This window comes from Manacus vitellinus, unplaced genomic scaffold, assembly GCF_001715985.3.
Source record: "Manacus vitellinus isolate BGI_N305 unplaced genomic scaffold, ASM171598v3 scaffold_37_pilon, whole genome shotgun sequence".
Lineage (NCBI taxonomy): Eukaryota > Metazoa > Chordata > Aves > Passeriformes > Pipridae > Manacus > Manacus vitellinus.
The window spans coordinates 1,254,122-1,277,706 of NW_021940517.1; the positions used below are offsets into that span (position 1 = coordinate 1,254,122).

Here is a 23,585-nt window from a genome sequence, read left to right on the forward strand (position 1 = left end):
ATGTTCTAAGACTGTGGTAGATTCAAATGAACCCAGTAACTGGACACACTTTGTATGAGGGACTAACTTTTCCTTAGAACTCTTAACACAGGTGGACAAGTTAAGATATACCAGCTAACTCTGGTTGCCGGTATATAACATTGACTCCTGTTCTTATGTTTCTATTACCTTCTGAAAGACCGAGTATGGGTCTTGAATAGAGCTGAAACTGGAATGTGTTTGCTGAGTTAACCGAAAAAGAGATTATATCCAACCTGTTTACTTCAAAATAACTGTACAACCTCATTTTGTTTTAGTTACTGGTACACCTTGGAAAGAAGTTATGAAGGATAGTTTTGAACTAATTCAGTAGTTTGATGATGCAAAAAGTAGTTTCTTGTTTAGAAAGGTGTCCCCATTACTTCCCCTCTTCTAATTGTGGCATTCAGTGAGTTCTTTAGTGATCTGTTTCAGCTCAGTAACCTGGAAGAAAGCTAATCAAGCAAACCAGAAAATGTAGGAAGTCTTTTGCTCAATTAATGACTTGAATTGGCCTACTGAGGCAGAGATGGTGTGAGAGATGTTAAGGAACTTCATTTTCTAACAGCGTTGTGCTGTTAAGGTTAGTAACTCTTATCCTTCAAAGGAAGAAGTGATAGAGCAAACCTGACTTTTTGGAGTAATAGTCCATGTTTCTGATTTCTTCTGGAGTTTGTTGTATAATTTGGGATATGTAGTCTCCTTCCTCCAGGGTAGTGAACTTTCTTGTATTGTCAGTTTTTTAATCTATGTTTTACAACTTTCTCAAGGTATGCAATTCTTTTCTGGGGTGAGTGGTGTCTTTTTAACTATGCTTTTCTTTTTCTGTAAAGAGAGCAGCTCACTGTGATTGTTCTTTGCCTCTTCTATTTGGTTATGATTAACCTTATTTTCACTGTTCAATGTCTGTGTAGACTTAACCTTCTTGTTGCCATTCACCTTTGCTAAGTTTCGGATTAAAAACAAACAAACATAAACCCTAAAATCCAAAAGAATTTAATATCCTCTTAAAAATGAGTTGTAACTCATGTTACAACCGATGGTAAGACATAACAAAAACTACCAGTAGTAACATTTTACTCTCAGTACAATGTATGATTAATGCTCTGTTATCTTCAAACACTGGTGTAAATCAATTTTTTTTCAAGTTAATTTTTTCCTACTGGTTTTTGTTTTTATGTGTTGATCAACACAGAGGAAATGCCTGTCAAGGAAACGGAGGGTATTCTAGCTTCTTGTCACTATTTCTTTGTGTGTGGTGCACTTAAGAACTCTTATGGTCTATTTCCAATAACAATGATTACGTTGCTGTTCACCTGCTTCAGTTGCATGAAGTTACTTTTGCAGTTTGGCAGTATTGTCTGTATTATATCAAAATGGGTTTCCTTTTGCTGCCTTCATTTGATCCAGTGTGGTTTTCACCTTGAGTTTAAATAAGGGAAATTGTCTTGGTTTACTTTCTTTATGCTGTTCATCCTATCTTGTCTTCTTTATCTTTTCACTAAACAGGTTTTTCTAGGTCTGTTCTTGTAACCATATATATTATACTGCCTACTTCCACCTCATTTTTCTGCTTCCCTGTATTGATACTTACGTTATAAGCTTTCAGAAAGAGCTTTGTCTTTTGATTAAGGTGAGAGATTCTCTACAGAGCGTAGTACAGAAGATCTTGCTGTTGTAAACTGCAATGAAGATCGTCTGTGCCTTTGGATTTTCTTATTTATTTAAACTTGTGTGTTCTGTGCTGCATGCTTACTCTGTAATGGTAACCCTTGTTTTATTTTAACCATATTCTGGGGTTTTTTTTGTTTTCTATTCTATTTCTTTAGGGGTCCTAAAATTAATTATTTTTTAAATGTCTTTGTTATGCTATTCAAAATGGTGTGGACTTTTTTCTGAATTGTTGCTCTTGAACCTTAGCACTGTGTGTAAGAAAGCACTTTTTTCCCCCTGCTTAATTTACTTTGTATTTACTTCATATTTACTTCATAGCATTGGGTTTAATCTGCTACATTTTGTATTGCCGTCCTCTTGAAGAGTCTCAATCTATTCTAACATTTAATAGCTTTCATAAGTATCATTTACTGAAGCCTTACCATTCATAGTTTAGATTCTGTTTTGCTTTGTTGACTGAATTTGTAAAGCTCTATTTTCAGTTTGTCTCTAGTAAATACATATCTAGGCATTTGTCGTTAAGGAAGACTTTTAGGTAGGGCATCTAGTCATTCCCAAGTTAAAGAAATGATCTGTGCATCTGATAGTGGGCTGAAATGAGTTAAATTGAGAAGTAGTGTCTTTTGAGAAATCTTTATGAAAATCTTGGAAGTTCAGTTTTGTTCTTGGTATTTCATTGAGATGTTTTTAAGAAGAAAAACATCTTCCCCTCCTTCACCTTTTTTTATCTTTCACGTTCTTAACCAGATGTAAAAGTTGTGTTAGGAGCAGAATAAGAAAGAAAAGATTGTTTAATTAGTACTGTTTGTTTATTGAGGTGGGGATGTGAATCTGTAAAAATTAGAGTTGCCTTTTGGTTGCTTTTCTTGTAAGAATGGAAAATGAATGGAAAGATGTAGGAAACTGAATTTACTTCTCAGTTTTACCAATTACTGATATTTCTCTGAGTGGACAAAAGTTAGTTTACTGAAATGCAGAAACAAAGTAAATTTTAATAAATGTCTCCAATGCAAGCTATGTGGGTTCACAGTCTTGAAATAATTTGGGAAAGTCTTAGTAAATATTAAAAGCAGGTTGCTTAAATACACAGGTCTCTTAATTTCATTGCAGAATGTACTTCTATGTTGATATCAACTGAAAACTTTATTTTAGGATCTCCTCCCAGTACTGGTAGTTGTGAGTCCAGATGCTTCATCATGCAGTCAGCAATATCTCCATGTTTCACTTAAATTTTATTAGTGACCTAAAGGAGGGATGTTGCAGGTGACAGAGGTTATTCTCAGAGATGTTGTGGTGGTTACTTTTATTGATTTTTAATTTGCTCCTTAAGGAGGAATTGGGGGATTATGCCAACCACTTACCTAAATGGAGTGCAAAGCTCCCAGTATTCATGTCTCCTGTTAAAACGCACAGCTGCAATTTGCAGTTCAATGTTTTTTGGTTTTTTTAGGTTTTTTTTTTAATTTTTAGAGTAATCATAGTAGTTGATACTGAGGCTACTGGTTTTCAAAGTGGAAAAAATAAAACAACTAAGATATTTTCATTCAATACCAATCACATTAGTGAGGGAAACTAATAGAATATCCTCATGTAAACTTTTCATGTCAAGCTGAAATGTATTCAGCATGCATCCAGGCTGTTTTGAATAGTAATTATAACTAGTGTTACTGGTTGTATTTCTAGTTCTTTGCTACACTGTATGGAGCTTTATAGACTTTACCTAGAGTGCTTTTTGATACTGAAAAAGAACACTTTAGTGTTCCATGTTCTATAGGAAAATCACATTGAAATGAGTTTTTAGTGTCAGTGAGGGATAGAGGACTCCAAAAAGCTCTTCTGTGCTCTTCTATGGATTTTTTTCTGTTTGTTCAGGTTTCATTTTGGTTTGTTGGGGTTTTTTTGTGGTTTTTTTTTTTTTTTTTCCTCAGCACAATGTAATTGAAAGCAGTCAAGCTCTTACCAGATGCTCTGCAGGTCTAGTGGCAGGAGGGGATTGCCTATTTGCCTTTGCTTTTTTCTTTATCCTTCTAAGATGACTTTAAAAAAAGATTGTTTCCCCCTGCAGCCAGTATGTGAGAGCGGGTGAAAGAGTTAGAAAGAGACAGAAAGTAGAAGAAAATAAAGCCTGAAAGGCTGTTTCAGGTTTGGATTGCTTTTGTACTCAAAGTTTGTGAAAACAAGTCTTGAATGTTAAATGGAGAAAGAAAATGAGACTTTTCCACTCCTGCTCAACAGAGTATGTGTTAAAATTTTATTTCCCCTCTGGTAATGTAGCCGTAGCTATGTACCATTAGTAGTCGTGCATGGCTATGATTTTATGAGTGGTGGTTCATCTGCTCAGGCAGAATATAGTTCTGGCAATTAATGTTGGAAGCAGTAGTATAAGCAGTAGTGTAAGCTGGTGTGTAGTTGAGGCCTCATCTTGGTTCCATTTTGATACTCTGTATTTAAAGTTGAAATACATCTTGGCATAGGGGAGAGCATGGTGGTGGTTTAAGAGGTGGGGGAAAAGGGAGGGAGGGATGTTTCTGTGGGTTGTTTGGTGTTTTGTTTTTTTGGCAGGAGGTGGTTTTCCTTTAGATACTCAAGATAAACCATGAAAGAAAATTCAAATAGTGACTATGTGAGCAGGCTAGCAAACACTGTCACACTGAAAAATACTGCTAATATGATACCATTAATCCTAGTATTTCTGGTGCATAAATTGAAATCCTGTTTCAGTCAGTCAGAGTATGGGTGTGCTTCTGAAGAAGTGTATGAATTATGTAATGCAAAGCTGCAGATATGATCTCAGGAATGTGCGGTGCTATCATATATATTTTAAATAGCTCTGATACAGCTTTTGGTTAGGTTGCATTACATATTCCACTAAATGACCTCTTGTGTTGTATTAAATTTGCAGAACTACCTAAAGCTTCTCATGCCAAGTGTGTAGTTTAGGCTTCAGTTAAAGCAGTGACAAAGTTTTCAAGAATGAACATGGGGAAAAAGTCCTAGTATTTTAAAACAAAATACTCCTGAAAAATTTTCTGTGAGAGGTTGCTAAAGTGAGTGCTTTTGTCATTTTTTCTGGAAGGCTGCCTAGGTTTAAATGAGATAGATCGCATGTTTGCATTTGAGCACTTTAAATGTCCAAAAAGATTATCCTACTGAGGATGTGCTGCATTTCCATGAAGTTTCTCTTACTGAGCTATCTTATAGGATAGGCAAGCTTTATTCCAGCCTGAGAAAGCCGTGTAACTGCTGCTGTTAGTTTCTGTGGGTCTGGGGAATGGGCTTGAGAGAATGGACTGAGTTTCCCATGTTGTAAGCAAAAGCTTTGTTTCTTGTCGAGTCTCAGGTTTCAAGAAGGAATTGTTTGTTTTAAACAGGAAGATAGTGTTACGGCATAAGTCTGGTGGTGTAGCTGTCCTTCATAGTTTGTGGAGGTAGAAGGGGATGTTGGGCGTAAACTAGAACTAACTGAAGGAATGAAGAATTGTATCTTCCATAGGCAAAAAATGTGACAAGTATGGAGAAAAGACAGTTTGGGAGTAGGAGAAGGTTTGGGATGATGAAAACAGGCAAAAAGTATGTGTCTGCTACAGGAAACTGCTTTCCAGAGCCTGGAGTAAACCCAAAGTTTTGGAGTCTTGCCATGTCTTTGCTGTCAGGAAAGATCTGTGAAACCCAGAGGCAAATTGTCTCATTCCTCCTTGCTGCTGGACAGTATCTTCTTCTGCTGTCAGTTAATACCTTATTTCATGCAGCAGAGGTCTTTGAATGGAAAAATGCCAGCCTAGCTGACTGGTTGAATTTAGCAAGTTGCCAGATATGAGTACAGTTGTTTTGTGGCAGTATAACTGATCCGTAAGGTGCACACAGACGAGAACTTTCAGACATGCTTGTTTTGGAAGAGTGATGTTTCTGATATTGGGGAATTTCAGGCAGCAGTTATCTGAAGTGTTAGGTTTTTTTGTTTGGTTGTTCTTTTTTTCACTTCCCCCCCCACCCCCCCTTAAAGGAGTAAGGACCAGGGCTGCCTCTGTGAGACTTGCAGTGGCCTATCATCTTGCTACTGGATTTGAGTGACTGTCACAGGTGACTTGTAGAATAACAAGCTTATTAAGTAAGGAAGAAGAAAAACTGATCATACTTTTACTGAATGAAAAACAATCAGTTACCTGAGAACTTGTTATGCTGTGTATGCATGTTGTGCTGGATTTTTGCCGTCTCAAAGTAAATATCTTGTAAAAAACGAGAAGAACCCACCAAAGGCATCTACATAGAGAAGATTTATTTCATAAAGGGTCTGGATGCTTATTAAACAGACTGTTGCACCCTGTGCTGGTTTAAAAGTAAATTGGCAGAAGAAATGAACCCAATTGCAGAGAGATTACAAGTCAGAGTACAGATTACAATTTACTAAAAAGATTACAATAAATACAATGATACTGAGAAAAACTGTTTTACCCCAAAAGACAGATGTAAAACCCAGCACCCTGGGATGAGAACAGAACAGTGTTCATTGGCCCCTGTGCAAAGCGCAGTACCTCCCACAGGGTGGGGAGTTTCACAATGGGCGATTTAACTCTGTGAGTTGTGGGATATTTTTGGAATCTGGGATGGTCTAGGTCGTTGTAGCTGCCTATTAGGCCAGTCCAAGGTGGCCCATTAGCAGAGATGACCCCTCAGGCTACGTTGAAGGTGCTAATGCCTTTCCGGAGGGGAATTATCACCGCCTAGTCATTGGTGTGAAGAAAAAGAAAGGCTCCCCTGCCTCGAAGTTATATGTTCTGTAACTAGGACATGCCCTTAAAGCATTGTCAGGTCATGTTGTTTTGTTTTTTTGCAAAGTACACCAAAACATGCTCGAAGTGTATTCAACTTTCATCTTAAATGTTAAACATGTGCACTGAGTGTTTTAACAAGTATTTCAGTTTGAGATATGTTTTCTAGAATCAATTGTCTTAAATATCATAGGAAAAAAAATCACATCTTTGATTTCTTTATAGTATTTAATGGAATTGTTCATAAAGATCTATTTCCCCGAAAAGTGGGATTCCTCAGACTTTTTAGAAAATGCCTCTTGGTGTTGAACAAGAAAATATTAACTTAAAGACATAAGTTCTAGACCAAGACACTGTATATTAATGTATATGGAAAGAAGCATTGCACTTATTGTTGAGAGTGATTGGTGTAGTGTCTCAAGGCAGGGCCTAAATATCTGGTAGTAGTAATAATTATTGTTACTGACTTGTAATAGTAATTGAGGATTAGAAATGTGAAGAATTATTTCAATTAATAATGGCATTTTTGCTGTGTATTTTGGAACCAAGAGTATATGATAATATTGTCATAGTTCTCAGGATAGTTACATTGTGAAATTCTAAAAAAATTAGTAGTAGTTTATCAAGAAGTAGTAACCTCTTCATGTTCCTGAAGAGAGTGCAATTGATGTTTTTTGAGGACAGACTGTGGTTTTGTTTTATTAGGTTTTAGTTGATTGCTGTTATCAGTGTACATAACTGTGCCACTTGGAATCTCATGGCAGAGGGCTTAAGTTACCTGTGTACCCTTGGAAAGATATCCTTCAAGGTAGTTTTGACTCGCACTGACCAAAATACTCTGAGGACAGTTTTGACTGTGGCTACCTCACTGTCAAGGCAGATATGCCTGATGGGGAACTGGTGTAATATGCAAATCAAATACTTTGTGTAAAACGAAAAATATTGTTGATTAGAAAGCCTGACCTAGTCGGTTTTATTCTGATTACTTCTAGAAATAGTACTTCTAGAGTAGTATCACTAACCAAATACTTACTTCTGTTTACATAGTAGGCAAGCCACCTACAGTCTCATTATTCTGAGTGAAAGCTCTGTTATGGTTGAGGGAACCAAGCATGGTCCTGTGGTTGTGGAAATGAGAATCCACCTAATAGAGTAGGTAGTACCCTAGCTTTTGAAAAGTGGGTAGGTATCTTTATCATGTAAAGGAGCAAAAAGAATTGTGAATCTACCTATACCTCTGATAGTCAATGGGATTTTGTCATAGTATAAAACTTTATTTTTTCTTGACAGAAACGAAACTTTAAAGGTGGTCTAAATAGATTTTAACATACTCAACTGCAAATTAAATTAAACATTCCATTCGCTATGTGGAATAAAAATAAATAACTTAGGACAAATAACTGTTAGTACATTTAATTGTAGTAAAAGAAACCTAAGTAGCAATGTTCTTATTTCTCATTTTGTCAGAGGGTGATGGTAATAGCAGTAGTTGATTCTCTAAAGTTTTGCTGGCTGTGCATGTTTAGAAAGAGTTAGTTGCCTTGCTGATTTCCTGCTGGTTGGTAATGTGTTGAGTCAGATGGCTGAACTAATGCACAGTACAAAAGGATGGATAACTGTAAGATTAGTATACTAACATGTCTCTTCGTTTTAACTTATGTTCAAGTCTGAATAAATACTCAGCTTTACTAAAAATTACAATTATCAACAGCCTATTTTTTTAACCTTGAAGTTAGGTCTCAATCATGTAAGATTTAGTTTAGTTGTTGCCAGGTTTCACCACCCTGGAGAACCATGTTTACATAGGTACATTTATCTTTTAGAAGATTACTCAGGTGTATGTATTTGCAGTGAATTCAAGCACACTTCTTTTTTCCCTAGGTTGATGAAAAATGACCAGCTTTTCAAAGCTGACTGGTTGTCTTAATCATGTCAATGTGATATTGAAGTTGTTTAACAGTTGTAATAGAGGAACTCAGTGACAGTTTTTAAGTAATGCTGTTTTCTGTAGATGCCACCTAGCATAAATACAAGCATTTTTAAAATTCTTTCAACGCCTTAATGATGTTACAAAATTTTTTGCTAGCTATATTTCTCATATATAAGTTTTTGTCACCGTTTGTGTTTGTATAATAAATTACAATTTTCTGTAAGGTAAAATTGTTAGCATATTTAGCAATTTTAATAGATTCTTTTTAAGTCTGGTGCTTGAAATAAAAACCTTAATCTTGCTGTGGGTAGGTGTGGGTCATAGAGCTGTTTGATAAACCACGTGCGTACAGAATTATTTTTGGTATGTGCCTTGATTTGTTTTGATGTCCTTACCTGTCTTGGTAAGGAAATCATATCCCAAGCTATGTATCATTTATGTTATCTGAAAACAGATCATGTTTGATTTAATTTTTTTCCCTAGATAAGAGAATTCACTGTGGTGTGTTCTTCCAAAATAATGTGTCTCAAATTCAGAATTTTTATTACTGTTGTACTTGTGGGCAGCTAAAATCTATTTAATTTTACTACACATGTTGTCCTTGTAACTCTTACTCTGGTGACACTCCTCAGTGTATTCATAATGAGCAAACTGCTCTTTTGTTTTCTTTTTTTTTCCTGTGAGTGGCTGTCCATTTTTACATGATGTGAATATACTTTAATATTTTCTGTATTTTTTTCTAAATGAGGATGACTTAAATTATATGCAGCATTTTAAGAGTTGCTCATGCAGTTTTTTCAGTTCTTTATTGAAAATACCATACTGCCGAATCAAGATATTTTTTCCTTTACTGCTGTCACTGCTTGGTGTCCCTCCTGGTCAGTGTGTGATTGATAATGGGTTTTACATCCCATCAGTGTCATACAGAAGACTTTTTATTGGTGGGGGAACCTCCTTGTTTTGTAGTATTAACAATTTAGAGTGAGATTCCTCTTCCCTAATGTATTTTTAGAGATTATTCAGTCCACCCTTTATGAGGTTTTTTCATCACCTTTGTTTAACCTCCTTTTAATTAGTTCTACTTTTAGCACAGCTATTGTCACTTTGTTTTAGCTTATACCTTGAAGAGCTTTTCTAGGAGTCCCCATTTCATAGAATCACGGAATGGTTTTGGTTGGAAGGGACCTTAAACATCATCTAGTTCCAACCTCCCTGCCATGTTTTAACCAAATTTCTTTAGTTAAATTCCATGCAGAGGATTGCATGGGAAACTCAACTTAGCATTGCTCTGTTTCCTTGAACACTCTTACAGTTACTGTGTTAGTCTAGCACTGTCTATCTGTGGTAAACCTGTCATATGCTTTACAGACTTTCATACAATTTTTTAAATTCTTCAACATGTTTGAAATTTGGCATAATAATAAAAATGGGCTAATGTGTCTGGCTGGAATATTTATTCCAGAATTAAATTTTGGAGTGTTTTCTGGCATGAGCACATGTTTGGTTACTGTGCTTTCAACTCAGGATTTTCATTTTTTTCTTTCTAACATTTGTATTTGACCTCTTATGTTCAGATGATTTTGCTAACAAGTTCCATTACTTCATCGAAGTTACCTGTTTTGAAAATCTAAATAATAACCCGATTTGATGGCCATCTCCTTTGAAGTCTTCTTTGCTTACTAAAGCAAAATACTAGTTCACCAGCAGTGTAATGGATAAGTCTATCAGTTCATGACGTGCAGGAATATTTAACTACTGCTATAGTAAGAACCGATGTCTGCTAATTAAGCTTTGTAGCTTAATAAATATAAACTAAAAGATATATTGGATGTGTATAATCTTTTCACACAGGTGGATAATGCTTAATTTAGGGCTGTAGCTTGGTCAGCTGTGTTGTCAAATTTCTTAAGCTACAGTGTTGGTTATGTATTTGGTAAAGTAGAGATCTTTATGTAGTGCCTAACATTGGGGAGTCTCCTAATACTTAAAGTTGCACAGTGCATCTTCATAATGTAATTATTGTCAGAGCAGTGTAAGAGTTAACGTTTTTAATGTTGTAGATGACTAACTTGTCAGTGCTGGTACTTGTCAACTAAAAAGGGTTGCTTTCTTAGTCTCGCAAATAAAATGCTGACAGAGCCTGGGTAGGGCAGCATTTAAAACAATACCGTGTGATGGGGAGCAGTGTGTATAAAAGTGGGATTGTACTACTGTTGTGTGTGATCAGTTAAGAAAAAGTAAATTGGGAATGAGAGGAAACTAGTCAGTCCCATTCAAATGGATTAGGTTCCAGCTGAAGTGATGAAAGTTGTCAGGTGGACCTCTTAGGAAATTGTACTTCATATACAGAGAGAGACATTGCTTACAAGTACTGGAATACCCTTGTGTTGATATATTAGTAGGTTAGAACTAGAAATGTTCACTTAATAGCTAAGTCATATGATTATCACTAGGTATGCTTGCTTTCTTAGATTTTGGTGTTTTGTAACTTAAAGTATTAGGTAAATTCCTCAACTGATAACCAATAATCAGTTTTTTTAGATGTCACAGATACAAAAACTATAGTGCCCAAATCCTTGTTTTTAAAGTGTTTTCATCAGCATCTCAATAGCAGTATAGTATATATCTTTTTTAGTAAAGAATGCATGATGTTAGTACTTCACAACTAATCAGCTAATACTGACTAATTATTTTTTCTCCCCTTTAGGTCATGAAGTATGGTCCAGATGTATAGCGTTTTTTAATATGTCGGGTAATCGCTGTGTGCATTAACTGTTGAAGGTTGAGTTTTGTGACACAGAGACATACAAAACTATGTGAAAAATCACAGAGGAAACAGGAGGGATATGTATGCGTTTTCACTTTCCAAAAGTTCCTGAAATACTTTATATTAGCGATCAAGTTTTGTGTTCCCTCAGATTGGATTTGCATTGTTAAAATGTGCGAAATTTGATTTGGCCTTAAAGCAAATAGTAAAAGAGAGAAGACTCACTAGCATTACTGTGTTAGTGAATAGGTAATTACTTTTGGGTGATCACGGAAGTAAAAAAAAAAAACCCCTCCTTTCATACAAAAGACAGAGTACATTAACCAATGGAATGTTTTCTTCTAATTGCTAACAGTAGAGGATCGTTGTGGGTGCTTTACAAAGACTGAGAAAATAACTGCATGTAGTTTATGTTGCTCTTTGAAATTGATGAGCCTTATGATGCACCTTTGAATACAGAGAGGAATCTAATGGTGTTGCTGTTTAGTTTTCAAGTAGATTTTTTTAGCAGTTTTTGTTTCTCAGTTCCAAGAGTAAGCAAACATGAAATTTAGGTTAACTCCGTCATTCTACAGTAAACTTCAAAACTCATCATTTTGGAGGGTCTCAGCAAGGAATTTGTTTAAATCAGTTTGTTTTGGTTTAAAGGTTGTAAAATAGTGTCTTGCCCTTTATTTTTATGCACTCCTTGCACATATTGGCAGAATAGCATAGAGTAGACGGGATTGCTGATATCTATGGGATTCTGATGTGAATTAGGCTGCTGTTTTCTGAAGTACTCAGTATACTTTTTGAGAGAATATTCTTTTGGCTTTACTGCAGAGCTTCCCATTGCATGACTTCACAGTTGTTCAACATAAGTACAGTTTATTTCATATGCACAGTATACCTGTGGAAAGTTGACAGCAGTTGACTCTTGTGAAGGGAGAAGGGGATAGTGTCTGGGTAGAGAAGATCCATTGCAAACCAGTCAATCTACATTGTTCACGAAGATCAATTTCAAAAAAAGATAGTAAACTGAGGTAACAGATTTTTTTGCTTAAAAAATACCCATGTGAGGAACTAAAACCATAGACGTTCTATGTGAACTGATATTGTCAAGTTGATGTGTTTAAATAGCACCAAGTAACGTTGTTTAAATGTCACAGAATAGATGACTCCTTTCTTTAACCTTTCTGATGAAGAGTAGTTTGTACAGACTTGTATTACTGCAGATTCTCCCACATCTAAGATATTCAGGTTGTTGATTATTATGGTTACATGCTAAACATTTGATTTATGCTACTGGGTGTGGAAAGAACAACAAACAACCCAAAATTTAGAATAGATTTGGCAGCTTGATGTACATTTAGCTGTGCTGCTTGTAACAAATAAAGGGCATTGAGATGCTAGAGTGAGTCTGGAGAAGGGCTGCAAAGCTGGTGAAGGGTTTAGAGGGTAAGTACTATGAGGTGTGGCTGAGGGAGTTGGGGTTGTTTAGTCTGAAGGAGACTCAGCGGTGACCTTATTACTCTCTACAACTACCTGAAACTAGGTTGTAGCCAGGTGGGGGTCTGTCGTTTCTCCCAGGCAGTTAGGGACAGGATTAGAGGACATAGTCTTAAATTGCATCAGGGGAAGTTTAGGTTGAACATTAGGAGAAATTTCTTCACATAAGCGGTGATTAAACATGGAATGGACTGCCCAGGGAGATAGTGGAGTCACCATCCCTGGAGGTGTTTAAGAAAAGACTGGATGTGTCACTTAGTGCTGTGGTCTAGTTGACGTGGCAGTGTTGGATCATAGGTTAGACTTGATGATCTCAGAGGGCTTTTCAAACCTAATTGGTTCTGTGATTCTGTAAGTATTTAGGGGCAACTTACTGCTAAAGGCAGCTAGAGTAGATTTTTGTGAGGGTAGTAATTAAGCCTGATACACATGTGAACCACCAAATCTGCTTCAGCAGTTGTGCTGTGCTCATGGACTTTACCAATGGTGAATGTTTTGAAAAGTTTGATGCTGTAATCTAACCTGTGTTGTAAGGAAATTTTGTAACAAGCAGAACAGTATATGTTCATTTACTTGGAGTTATTGTGTAAGTTTGATCTAGTGCTGAGACTTAACAAATATGAATATTCTCTATCACTTTCCTTGACTCTTAAATGTTTAGTTCAGTTTTACTGTCTTCTGTCTGTCAGCTAAATTACTCACCTCAAGAAACCTTCCATTTTATGAAGATACTCATTTGGATGTGGATGGATAGCGTATGTCAGTTGCAATATTATGTTAGTTGAATATGCTAAGTAGACTGCTTAAAAGTTCTTTCAGGTGTCCTCTTGGGAACTTCTATACTGATTTTTACGTTAAAGATATTTAGGTTTTTGGATCATAGGATTGGGATCTGATGAGACACATACTGGAACTTAATCTTAAATGTACAGTTTTTTGAGCTTACCAAGAAAGTGAGGGTGTATTTAATCTTCTTTATATTATTTTTCTAAGCAAATGCAGATTGCCACTGTCAGCTGTAATGAAGAGTTGATGGACTTTTTATCCGACCTGCTCTGGCCGTTCAGACGTGTCATAATGTTAAATAACATAAATGCCAGTTTTAGTGAGTGGAAACAGATGCATGACTTTTAAATTTGCCAGTTAATTATGTCAGAGTTCAAGGTCATGCTTTAAACCAAAATTGCTGATATATGAAAATTGTCAGAAATCTGTTTTATCAGCTTTGATGCTTGATCCTAAGTCTAAAATTTATTTTTTTTTCTCTACTCTGTATTGATTTCTGAAGAAAAGATGCTATGAATCTTGTTTATCTGATGCTCGGGCATTTCACCGATTAATATTGGGGTGGGAGGTGTAAATACTTGCCAGCATTTTAGGCTGTATATTGACGATGCATGCGGGTACAGATCCATGTGGCACAATATTAAAAATGACTTGTTTTTTTGCTAGCGTTGCTATTTCTGCTGCATCAGCAATAGTAGCAAACAGCACTGGTATTAACTGTGAAGACTGTTAAAATTGTGATGAATAAAACCAGCTATTTCTTTGCCAAGTAAGCATACTAAAGCTGCTAGATTAGAAAACACACGAGTTGCAATGTTCCACCAATAATAAAGCACTTAAAAGCTTTCTGTTGACATTTATACAAAGAGAACAGATGAGTGTGCTCTATTTGGATTTGAAGTCAGTTTGATGCAAACCTTACAATTGCCACAAAAGGAGTTTTACAGGCTCTTCTTGCAAAAAGAAATTACTGAATTTTGACACCAGGAGTGCTGACAAATTGCTGAAAGTGCTGCCCACTTATCACTGGACTGACAGTTTAATCATTGGAGGTGTACCACTAGATTGGGCTCAGAGAAGCAAAGGAGAGGAACCTGTAGTTTTTCCAGGGCATTAAAAAAGTGAATTGAAATTTGAAATGCAAACACTCTTTTTTTTTTTTTTGTTGGGTGACACAGCCGTATTCTCAGTGGTGATGTACAGAACTTTGACATTCTTTTTCATTTCTTCTAAGAGATAGTGCTTATTGATCTAGTGCATTAATGGTGTGATGTTACTTTGTTTTCTCTTTTAATTTTTTATAATAAAGGTTGTATTTCAATTTGGTATGTGCTGTGTCAACAAGGTTCTTTTTGTGCAGAGGGTGAACATGAACTCATCTTGTAGTTACAGTACATGCTCTGCACTAGCCTTCAGAACGCTTTCAAGAGAAGTTATAATTCACTTGTCTTCAGAGATTTTTTCAGTAAGAGCAGAATATAATAGTTATATACATTTTCTGCTTTTTCTCTCCATTCTTAGTTATATTTTCCATATTGTTTACAGTGTTGTTGGGTGCTGTTTGAAGCACTGTGTATTATATAAAATGAACTGGTATCTAGTTGCAGTTGTTTAATTGATGGTTAATGCTTTAATGGAAAATGGAATAGTTTGCCTGTATAAATTTTGGATTCATATTCAATGGATTTGGATCTTCCGAAGTGGTAATTATATGTTTGTATGTTAGAATGTTTGTAACCTTTGTTTACTAGTTGGGGGATCTTTCTGATAACAGAAGAATTCGAAAAAATATATTTTATTCCTTAAAAGTAATTCTTAAATGCTTAAATTGATGATCTAGCAGCAGTTGTGTGCAATAAAAATATTAACTTACTGAACACATTTTGTTCCATTTAAACTGTGAAGTAGTAAAGACTGTGAAGGACTTGAATCAGTTATTTCCCTACCTGCCCCCTCAGCACAATGCATTCTAATCTCATGAATTGAATGGACTCAATAAAGTTGTCTCTCATAGATTGTTGTCAGAATTTTTCACTTTTTGCAAAAAACTATTGTGAAAATACTGAAGGCATTGTTTACACCTTATTTTAGTGCCATAGTCTGTGAGGGAAAAAAAAATTACTTTTTCCTGTCAAAATATGTAAAATTAGGCTTTCTGTAAAAATTTTGGTGTCATTGGTATTTTGGGCATAACTTGATTTCTGTGAGAAAGTAGAAAACTGAAACTGAATGTTCTATGCATCACTGAGATCCAAGTACCGTGTAGGTCTTCAGCTATATGAACGTAACTGTTTTTCTTACCATAACTCTTAAACTTTTAGCTTTAAAAATTTGCTCCTAACTTTATTATTTTTTTATATAGAAACTACTTTGTACATGAGAGTCTTTGAAAGTGTGGTGCTTCCCTTCATTAAGGAAGCATGCCTAGGGGTGTTAAAAGATGGTTAGTGTTTTGATTTGCACTGAATCTCGTGCTGACTTTGGCCATTGGTTTGTCCCACCCTCATGTGCGCTGTGTATTGTAAAAATCATGAATGATAGCTAAGGGTCTCTTCTGTGGCAGGGAAACATGTCTTATTTCCTTTGGTTTCAAGAATTAAGTTTTGTGTGCAATGATGGCTCAACATTGTCTTAGACTTAGGAAAGAAATGTTAGCTGAGAGTGGTGACAGTTTAACTCTGTTTAAACGGATGTAGCTAATTTGGAACAAATCATTAACATCAGAAGATTTGTTTCAGTTCTTCAAACTCTTAGTTCTAGCTTAAATTGCAGTGAGAACTACGTCTGCTGCTCTTCCAAAAGATAAAGCTGTATAATTTAGAAGAAGCCTTCATGGTGAGAAATAGTAAAGCTGTGGTCACTGGGGATGAAGGTGGTTTGCAGAGTGGTGGGAGAGGAAGGATTTGAACCTTCTCAGTGATTTCCTACTTTGAATATTCTTCCTGGATGGTTTATGTAAACCCATTTTACATTTCAATCCAGCAGTCTTAAACACATGTGCAGAGTCTTACTTCCTCTTAGGGAATAATTGACAGCTGAAAAGGAGTAACTTCTTAATGGTTTTTTAATGTGATGACAGACACTCATGGGAACACTGTCTTCCACGTGCTCAACAGGAAGGAACACTTTCTCGTTAAGTTTCATGAAGAAATCAAAAAAGTACGAATCTACAGACAAGATGTAGACAGTAGAAACAGTATGTTCTGCTTCAGGTCATATCTTAGGTAGAGAGATGGAAAAATATGATCTGTAGATGAAGGAAACAAAAGATTACATTAGTTGTATAGTTTTCAGGGACAGAGGGAGGAAAACGTCCTCCGGACCAGAATGCATGTCTTTGCTACCACGACTGACTATGTCATGGCGTACAAAAGGTGAAACAAGATAAATGTATTGACACCAGTTTGTCCTTTTTTGAGTCTATTCCTCCGCTACCGTGCTGTGAGCAAGACAAATTTGTCATTTACTGCTAAACTTACTACTTAAAATGTACAGAGGAGGGTATTGTTAAAGGTGAATAATGGGGACTTTGAAATTCTTCATATGAGTTTCTAGTTTTACGTACAGTAGAGGTGGGTAGTTAGATCTTCTGAAAGGAAACCTATTACTGCATTTGCAGAACTCACAGGTTTTAGAGGTATGGTAAAGCTGCTGTATGCTTTTTTTTTTTTTAGCCATATCTACTATTATAATTATCTCTCCTTGCTAACTCTGTTTTAAATCCCTAGGGTGTTATACAACATAATTACCACTGCAGTGTTAAGATAGTGGTAAAGTAGCTGGAATTTTACTTAGATGTTCACTTTGAAAATAAAGCTTTCCTTACTTTTAAATCAGTTGGCTTCCTGTGAGATTGAAGACTCTGTAAAGAATTGTAAATGTGAGGAAGCTAAAGTCTTGCCAATGAACTTGAGAAGTGTGATTTCACGAGATACATGCAAAAGAAGCTTTTGGGCAAGGGAAGACCCACTTGGTAGTGTGTAAGAAATGTTAAATAAATCTAAATAAAAAACTGTTTACTTCAGTTCATCTGGTGGCTTTTTTTAAAAAAAATGATATGTGAATTCAATGCTAAAAAATAAGAAGGTGTGTTTTGAGGATGTTGCCTTCCTACTTTTGCATTACTCAGCTTTTTAAGTAGTTGAAAATATTTCAGAACAGAATAAAACAGGTGCTTGCTAGAGCTTAAGAGAGAGCTGAGCTTTTATCTTTTCTAACATGATGCAGGTGAGGCTTTTGGGACCTTATTCCCTCCTGATAAACTTCAGGGAGGTGCTGAACAGTTCTTTAGATACTCGTATCTGCCTAAAGCGAGTGGCAAAGTTTCAAGATACTCAGGAGGCTAGAAGCTTGAACTGGATGTAATTATGTCATCAAAATTCAATACATTGTATGGAGTCTTGTGGAGACACCAGAGATGTGATTAAATAAGAGGCAGGTGAGGAAATGACTGTTAGTCATAAAAGGGGGAAAAAGTATTCTTGAAGATGTATAAAATGATTCAGCAGAATCTGAAAAATCCCAGGAGGCTTATCAAGCAGATAACTAATTTCAGGAGTTGTGTATTTGGGACAATGCTTGTAGTCAGCTGCACTAATATGTTAGGAAGGAAGATAAGTTGTGTTCTATCCATAGTTAGAAGTGAGAGAGAATGGGTGAACTGGAGATTTGATCTAATTATTTTGTTATTTAAGCAGTAGTCCTTCAGTTTTGCCAAATACCAGATAAATGAAAAGAGTTGCTCCTAGATAATGTGTTACAGAGAAAGGGAGTTTGTAGACCTGATCAGAAGTTAAAGAAAACTGGGAATACTTGTTATTTCATCTTTTCCTTCTGATGTTTCTTCTGAGGTCTTAGGGAAAGTATCTAAGGCAATAAAGAAGATAAAATGCTAAGAAGCAGAAGAAATAGTAGCATTTAAAGAGCCAGTGATACTGCTGAGTTGATGTGACTGACTGTCCCTGTCCTGATGTTTGTCACCTTTACCACTGGCTTGAATGTAGAGAAAATAAAAACCTATACATGCAAAGAAAACTAGATTTCAGGTGTCTGATCCTGTAGCGGAGTAAAGACCTTGAGTCAATAGGTGTCTTCATTCTCTGTAAAGTTTTAGGCATGATAGATAGCTTAGGTTTCACACCAGCCAAAACTGTGGTAGTCCTCAAGTCAGCTTATCATGCTATCTATGTGTGTTCTCAATGTTTGACTTTAAAGTGTCACGAATGTGACATAGAATTGTTTGCAAGAGAAAGATTAAAATAAATGTTCGTTTTCTCCTGTGAAAACTAGGATATCTAATATTAGTGATTATGTTCTGCATGAAAGATATATTTCAAAAGGAAATTTTCAGTACAGCTACTCAGTAGCTGCCAAATAGAAATAAAAATGACCATGCTGCTACTTATGCTTCAGTACTTCTGCAGACTGCCTAGCTTGTTTCAGTGTAGTGTAAATTAATGGAAAATCTGAAGAGAATGAAAAGGAAACAGAGTCTGCCAGAAGATAATAATATTTGTTCACAGAGATGTGCTAAAGAATTTCTTTATATACTGCAGCCAGTATAAATACTGCTTGTAGTTCTGAGGAATTTGTGCTCATTGCCAAAATTATCAATATAGAAGGAGATGAGGATTTTTTCCTCGAGCTATGATTATATGATGATGAAATTTGTGGTTTTCCATTCTAAGCAGGTGTTAACTACCAAATCGGGATATAGTATACCTGATTATGTCTGTTTCCAGTGAAGAAATAACTTGTTCTTGAATATGCGTTTCAGAGATATTTTGTTTCTGACGTTCTCCCTGTCCCACAGCTTTTCAAGTGGTGAAATCTCAGCCGTTAATCATTTGCTAGAGAAGAAACTGATTATGAAACAGAGGTTATATGAATCTCCTGTCTGCTGCTAGAATTTCAAGTTACTTCTTCTTTCTGTGGCTTCCTTTGTTTAGATGAAAACACAAGATTTCTGATTTTGATGTCATGTTAATTCTGAAGGTTTTGAAAGCAGTTGTAACAATTGTAAGGAAAAGACTGGAGTTACTGATACCTGGTTTTACTTTACAGCCTATGCTATCATAAGTCTTAATGTTTAGGGAACAGTCCTGTTTAAATGTTAGTTTTTAGGTTTGAAACTTGTTTAATACATTAATTTTAAACAATTCTGCAGGGATATCAAAATAAACTCATTGAGAACATTTTTTACTAATTGGGATTCCATATGTTTTGAAATGTGGGATTTTTTTTATTCTTACAGCAGCAATTTAGATACCAGTTTAACAGTTTTAGAAATAAAATGTAACCTCTTGTTAAATGTGGTTTTTGGTCAAACAAGAGAAAGCTTTGTGGCCATTCTCAGATTATTATAGTTTAGTGACAGTAACCTAGATTTGAATCAAATTATTCTTTTTTAACTGCCTTGTTTATAACTTCTGAACTACACCTTTCAAGTAAATACTTCAAGATGTGAGTAATACAGGTGTAAATGGTATAAACAGTACTTACTAGTCCACCCTTGACATTCCCTGGTGCTGTTGAGAAGTTTTTCATTACTTTGAAATGAAGTAGCACGACTTGTGGGTGTATGTAGAGATTGCCCAGGATGCCGATACTGCACTTGTCTTAATTTTTTCATTATCTTGCTAGGGGTAGTCAGTAAAACAATATTTATGAGTTTATGGTCACACTGTGTGCTCAGTAGCTGCACCTTTGAGTTATCCTGTTTCTCATTGCTGAAAGATGCACCATTTAATATCCAAATGCTGTAGTTAATCCCATAACTAGCAAAAAGTACTGTAAAGATGCATTTTTCTATTTTTTTTAATGTTAGATAGAGATTTGTAAATTTTGTTTTCCTTTCTGCGTGCTTAATTATAAAAAAATACATAAAAGAACTGTTTTTATACATCCTGTAAGTGTTCTAAAGAGCTGCATGTAATTTTTACTTTAATAACTGAATTCCATAAACAGAATGACTAGGTGGTGAATTTACAGATATGAAAGACATTTAAGTTGGGTGCTGAAATTTTAACAAAAAAGAAAAAAAACCAACCAAAAAAACCCAAACAAAACAGAAAAGATTAAAAAAAAGAGTAGATTTTTTCAGCTACTGTGATGTTCATGAGGAGAAGAAAAAAATGGCATTAAGATTTGGGAAATAATAGAAAGAGAAGACTGTCATGCTAGATCATAATCTGTTGCTGTATCTGATGCCTAATATACGTTTTTCCCCCCACAGAAATTAGCAGAGTACGGAAAGACATGTATAACGACACATTAAATGGTAGTACGGAGAAGAGAAGTGCAGAATTACCAGATGCTGTGGGACCTATTGTACAGTTACAAGAGAAACTATATGTGCCTGTAAAAGAATATCCAGATGTAAGTATATCTTTTTAGTCCCTAAATTATTTTTTGATCCTTGTGGTCGTCTTTAAATGTAAGTTTCATGTGATGCTACCCTTGGATCACACCAGGTTGCTTTGGAAACTTCTTAGGGAATCAGTGTATATTCCACTTGGCTTGATTTGCAGTGAGGGGAAGAACGTTGTGTTAAACAGCAAACTAGTATGGATTACTAAACCATAGATCTGAATTTTCTTTTTCATTCAGTACTGTCTGTCCTGAGACACTGTGTAGTGAATTTTATGAGGAAAGTAGTTCTTGGGAAGCTATTTTTTCCTCTTGGTGTGTCTCTAAAAGTCAGTTGGAGAATGCTTAGAGGCCCATTTAGAGACCTTTTGGAGACAGTACTTAGTCTCAATTACTGTTTGTCCCATACCTGTGTAACCAGTTTTGTTGCATATAGAAGTGTCTTTATCTTAGGCTTGGTTGTCCTGTCTTCCTTCTTTTCCCTGCCCTGCTTAAGCAAAGCTCGTTGCTTGCCTGCCATGTTCTGTTCTCCATTAAGTGTTCAGTTCTATTGTACACTTACCTTCTGAGGGAGAATAGTTTCATTTTAACTAGAAGAATTGTTTTGAGCTTCTCTGGTCTGAATGGTTTCAAACTACTTGGGAAAAACAGTCTTGTTAAAATCTACCCCAACTACCCCAACCATTTTCATTGATCACTGACAAAATAAGAAATTGTGTTATTCTTCTCTAATAGAACTTAAAGGTTCTGTTGCAATGGAGGAGTGCAGGGTTCAAGTAAAGGCATTTGCACACTGATGTGGTATAAAGGGGAAGAAAGTACAGAACAGAAAAAAATGGAAGTAACACTTGAGTATTTCTGTGGCTTTTCTTTGTGTGGTTAATTAAATTAAGCTCTCCAAATTGAGTTTTTATTATTTCAGTGCTGCTTACAACATACAGGCCTCTAAATTAAACCTGATTGTGCTCCATTAAGAAAGTTAAGTGCAAGTCATTATTCAGGACAGAATATTTAGGCAAATGTCTCTTCTCCCTTTTCAGTTTTCACAAAGTTGTTTTGCTTTGGAGTTAAAGTGCCTCTACTGGGAAAAGCATTCAGAGAATTTGTAGTGGCAATAAGGACATCTCTCTCCCGTTCCATTGCATTTTTCTTCCAAATTAAACATGTGTATCTATATACATATATGTACCTGCATACATACCCCCATACTAAAAACATTGATTCTTTTGAAACTCCTTGGAATTACAGATTTTTGAGAGGAACTATGCTATGCAATTCCATAAAGCCATGTAAGTAGCTCTGGACCTCGATACCTGCATATATCTTGGAGTTATATTACTTAGTGACTTTTTAAAGCATTGTTTAGTAATTGAAATCTTGGTTTCATAACTTGCAAAGCACTCTTTGTGAAGAGTTGCCTTAGTTATTTGTTGTAGTTGATGCTTGCTGTACGAGGACCACGAGTAAGAAAAAAGATATTGGATTTCCCATAACTGTTTTTGTTAAACTGCTGTTCTAGAAGTCAGAGGTTTAGTACCTTAGCTCTTCACTGTCAGTTAATTATCAAATATAATGTAAATAAGCAGGAAAGTTACTGTGAAAGCACTTGTGTAACTTCAGGTTACTTCAGCTAGCTCTTTGTGTGCCTTCAGAAGAAAGTCCTTGAGGAGTTCACTAATTTATTTTAATAAACCCTCATACATTCAGAAGTTGGAGAAGCTTGTGATTTGTATACATGTGACCTGGAAAAAAAAGTAGTTGCTTCTTACGAAATCATGTGAAATGTGTGCTAGAAACCATGCAGCTCCTACCACTGGCAGTTCAAGCTTCATTGGGGAGCCAAGCCCAGTGTTCTCTCTGTGCTCCTGCTTGTGTACATGTTGTCTGTATTTGTTTTTAGCTACTTGGAATGGGATCTGTACAGCCTCAGTAATTGGTTAATGAACTAGAATATACCACTACATAAAAAAAAAAAAAAGCTGTGATTTTTGTATGGAGGCCCTTTCTAAGATCTTTCTGCAAGTTAGAAATCAAGTGACCTGCTTTGAATTCAGGCTAACATGGCATTCAGAAGGTCTGGAGTACAGTGATTCTAACTAGTTTAAAAAAAAAACCAACCAAACAACAAACTCACTTTAAAGTATTAATTTCACTTGCGAAGTTAAGTTAGCATGTAAAAATAAAAATTATCACCTATGATAATTTTCACAGTATTATGTGAAACTTCTTACATTTAGCAATTAATTGTTACCAGATATAGGAAAGACATGCTATACAGACTATCAGAGTGATTTTGTCAGGTGAATCTAGTTATTTCTTTCTATTGCTATAGTTTTCTTCCAACTTTTCTACCTTAAAGACATAAAGTTGGATAAACACAAAGTTGCTCAGAGTGACTAGAAACTTTTTTCTTTTGTATATTTAGCGGTATTTTTATTTACAGAAATTAAAATTTCAATGATTATTTTATTTTTTTTAATGTTGTTCTGATAAACTTCTACTCTGGTAAATATTTTTGACATAGGAGTTTGAGCATATTGATTAGTTGACTGTAATGAATAATGAACAGTAGTAGTGCCATTTTGTGCACAGAATCCTCAATTACTTATGAACCATAAAAATAATGGTCTGCCCTAAGTTTAAACAAACATGTTTTATATATGTGTGTATAAACATCCATGTATACATATATGTATAAAAGATGAAACAGTAAATTTTCGTATGCTACATCATGTTTATTTACTGTTTGACTATCCTCTAGTTGCCCACACAGAGTAAAGAATAC

The 23,585-nt window shown here is 35.5% G+C and overlaps 1 protein-coding gene across 7 annotated transcripts in view; it reads left to right on the forward strand.

Annotated features, from left to right (window-relative positions):
- The window catches only part of QKI (QKI, KH domain containing RNA binding), a 153,444-nt gene that overhangs the window by 15,488 nt on the left and 114,371 nt on the right, over positions 1–23,585 (forward strand). For all 7 annotated transcript variants that reach the window (XR_003915963.1, XR_003915964.1, XM_018077376.3 and 4 more), the window contains exon 2: positions 20,667–20,809. Coding sequence is in view for 5 of the 7 variants with exons in the window: in XM_018077376.3 (XP_017932865.1) it covers positions 20,667–20,809 (143 nt within the window). In the remaining 2 variants the exon portion in view is untranslated. The remainder of the gene's footprint in view (positions 1–20,666; positions 20,810–23,585) is intronic.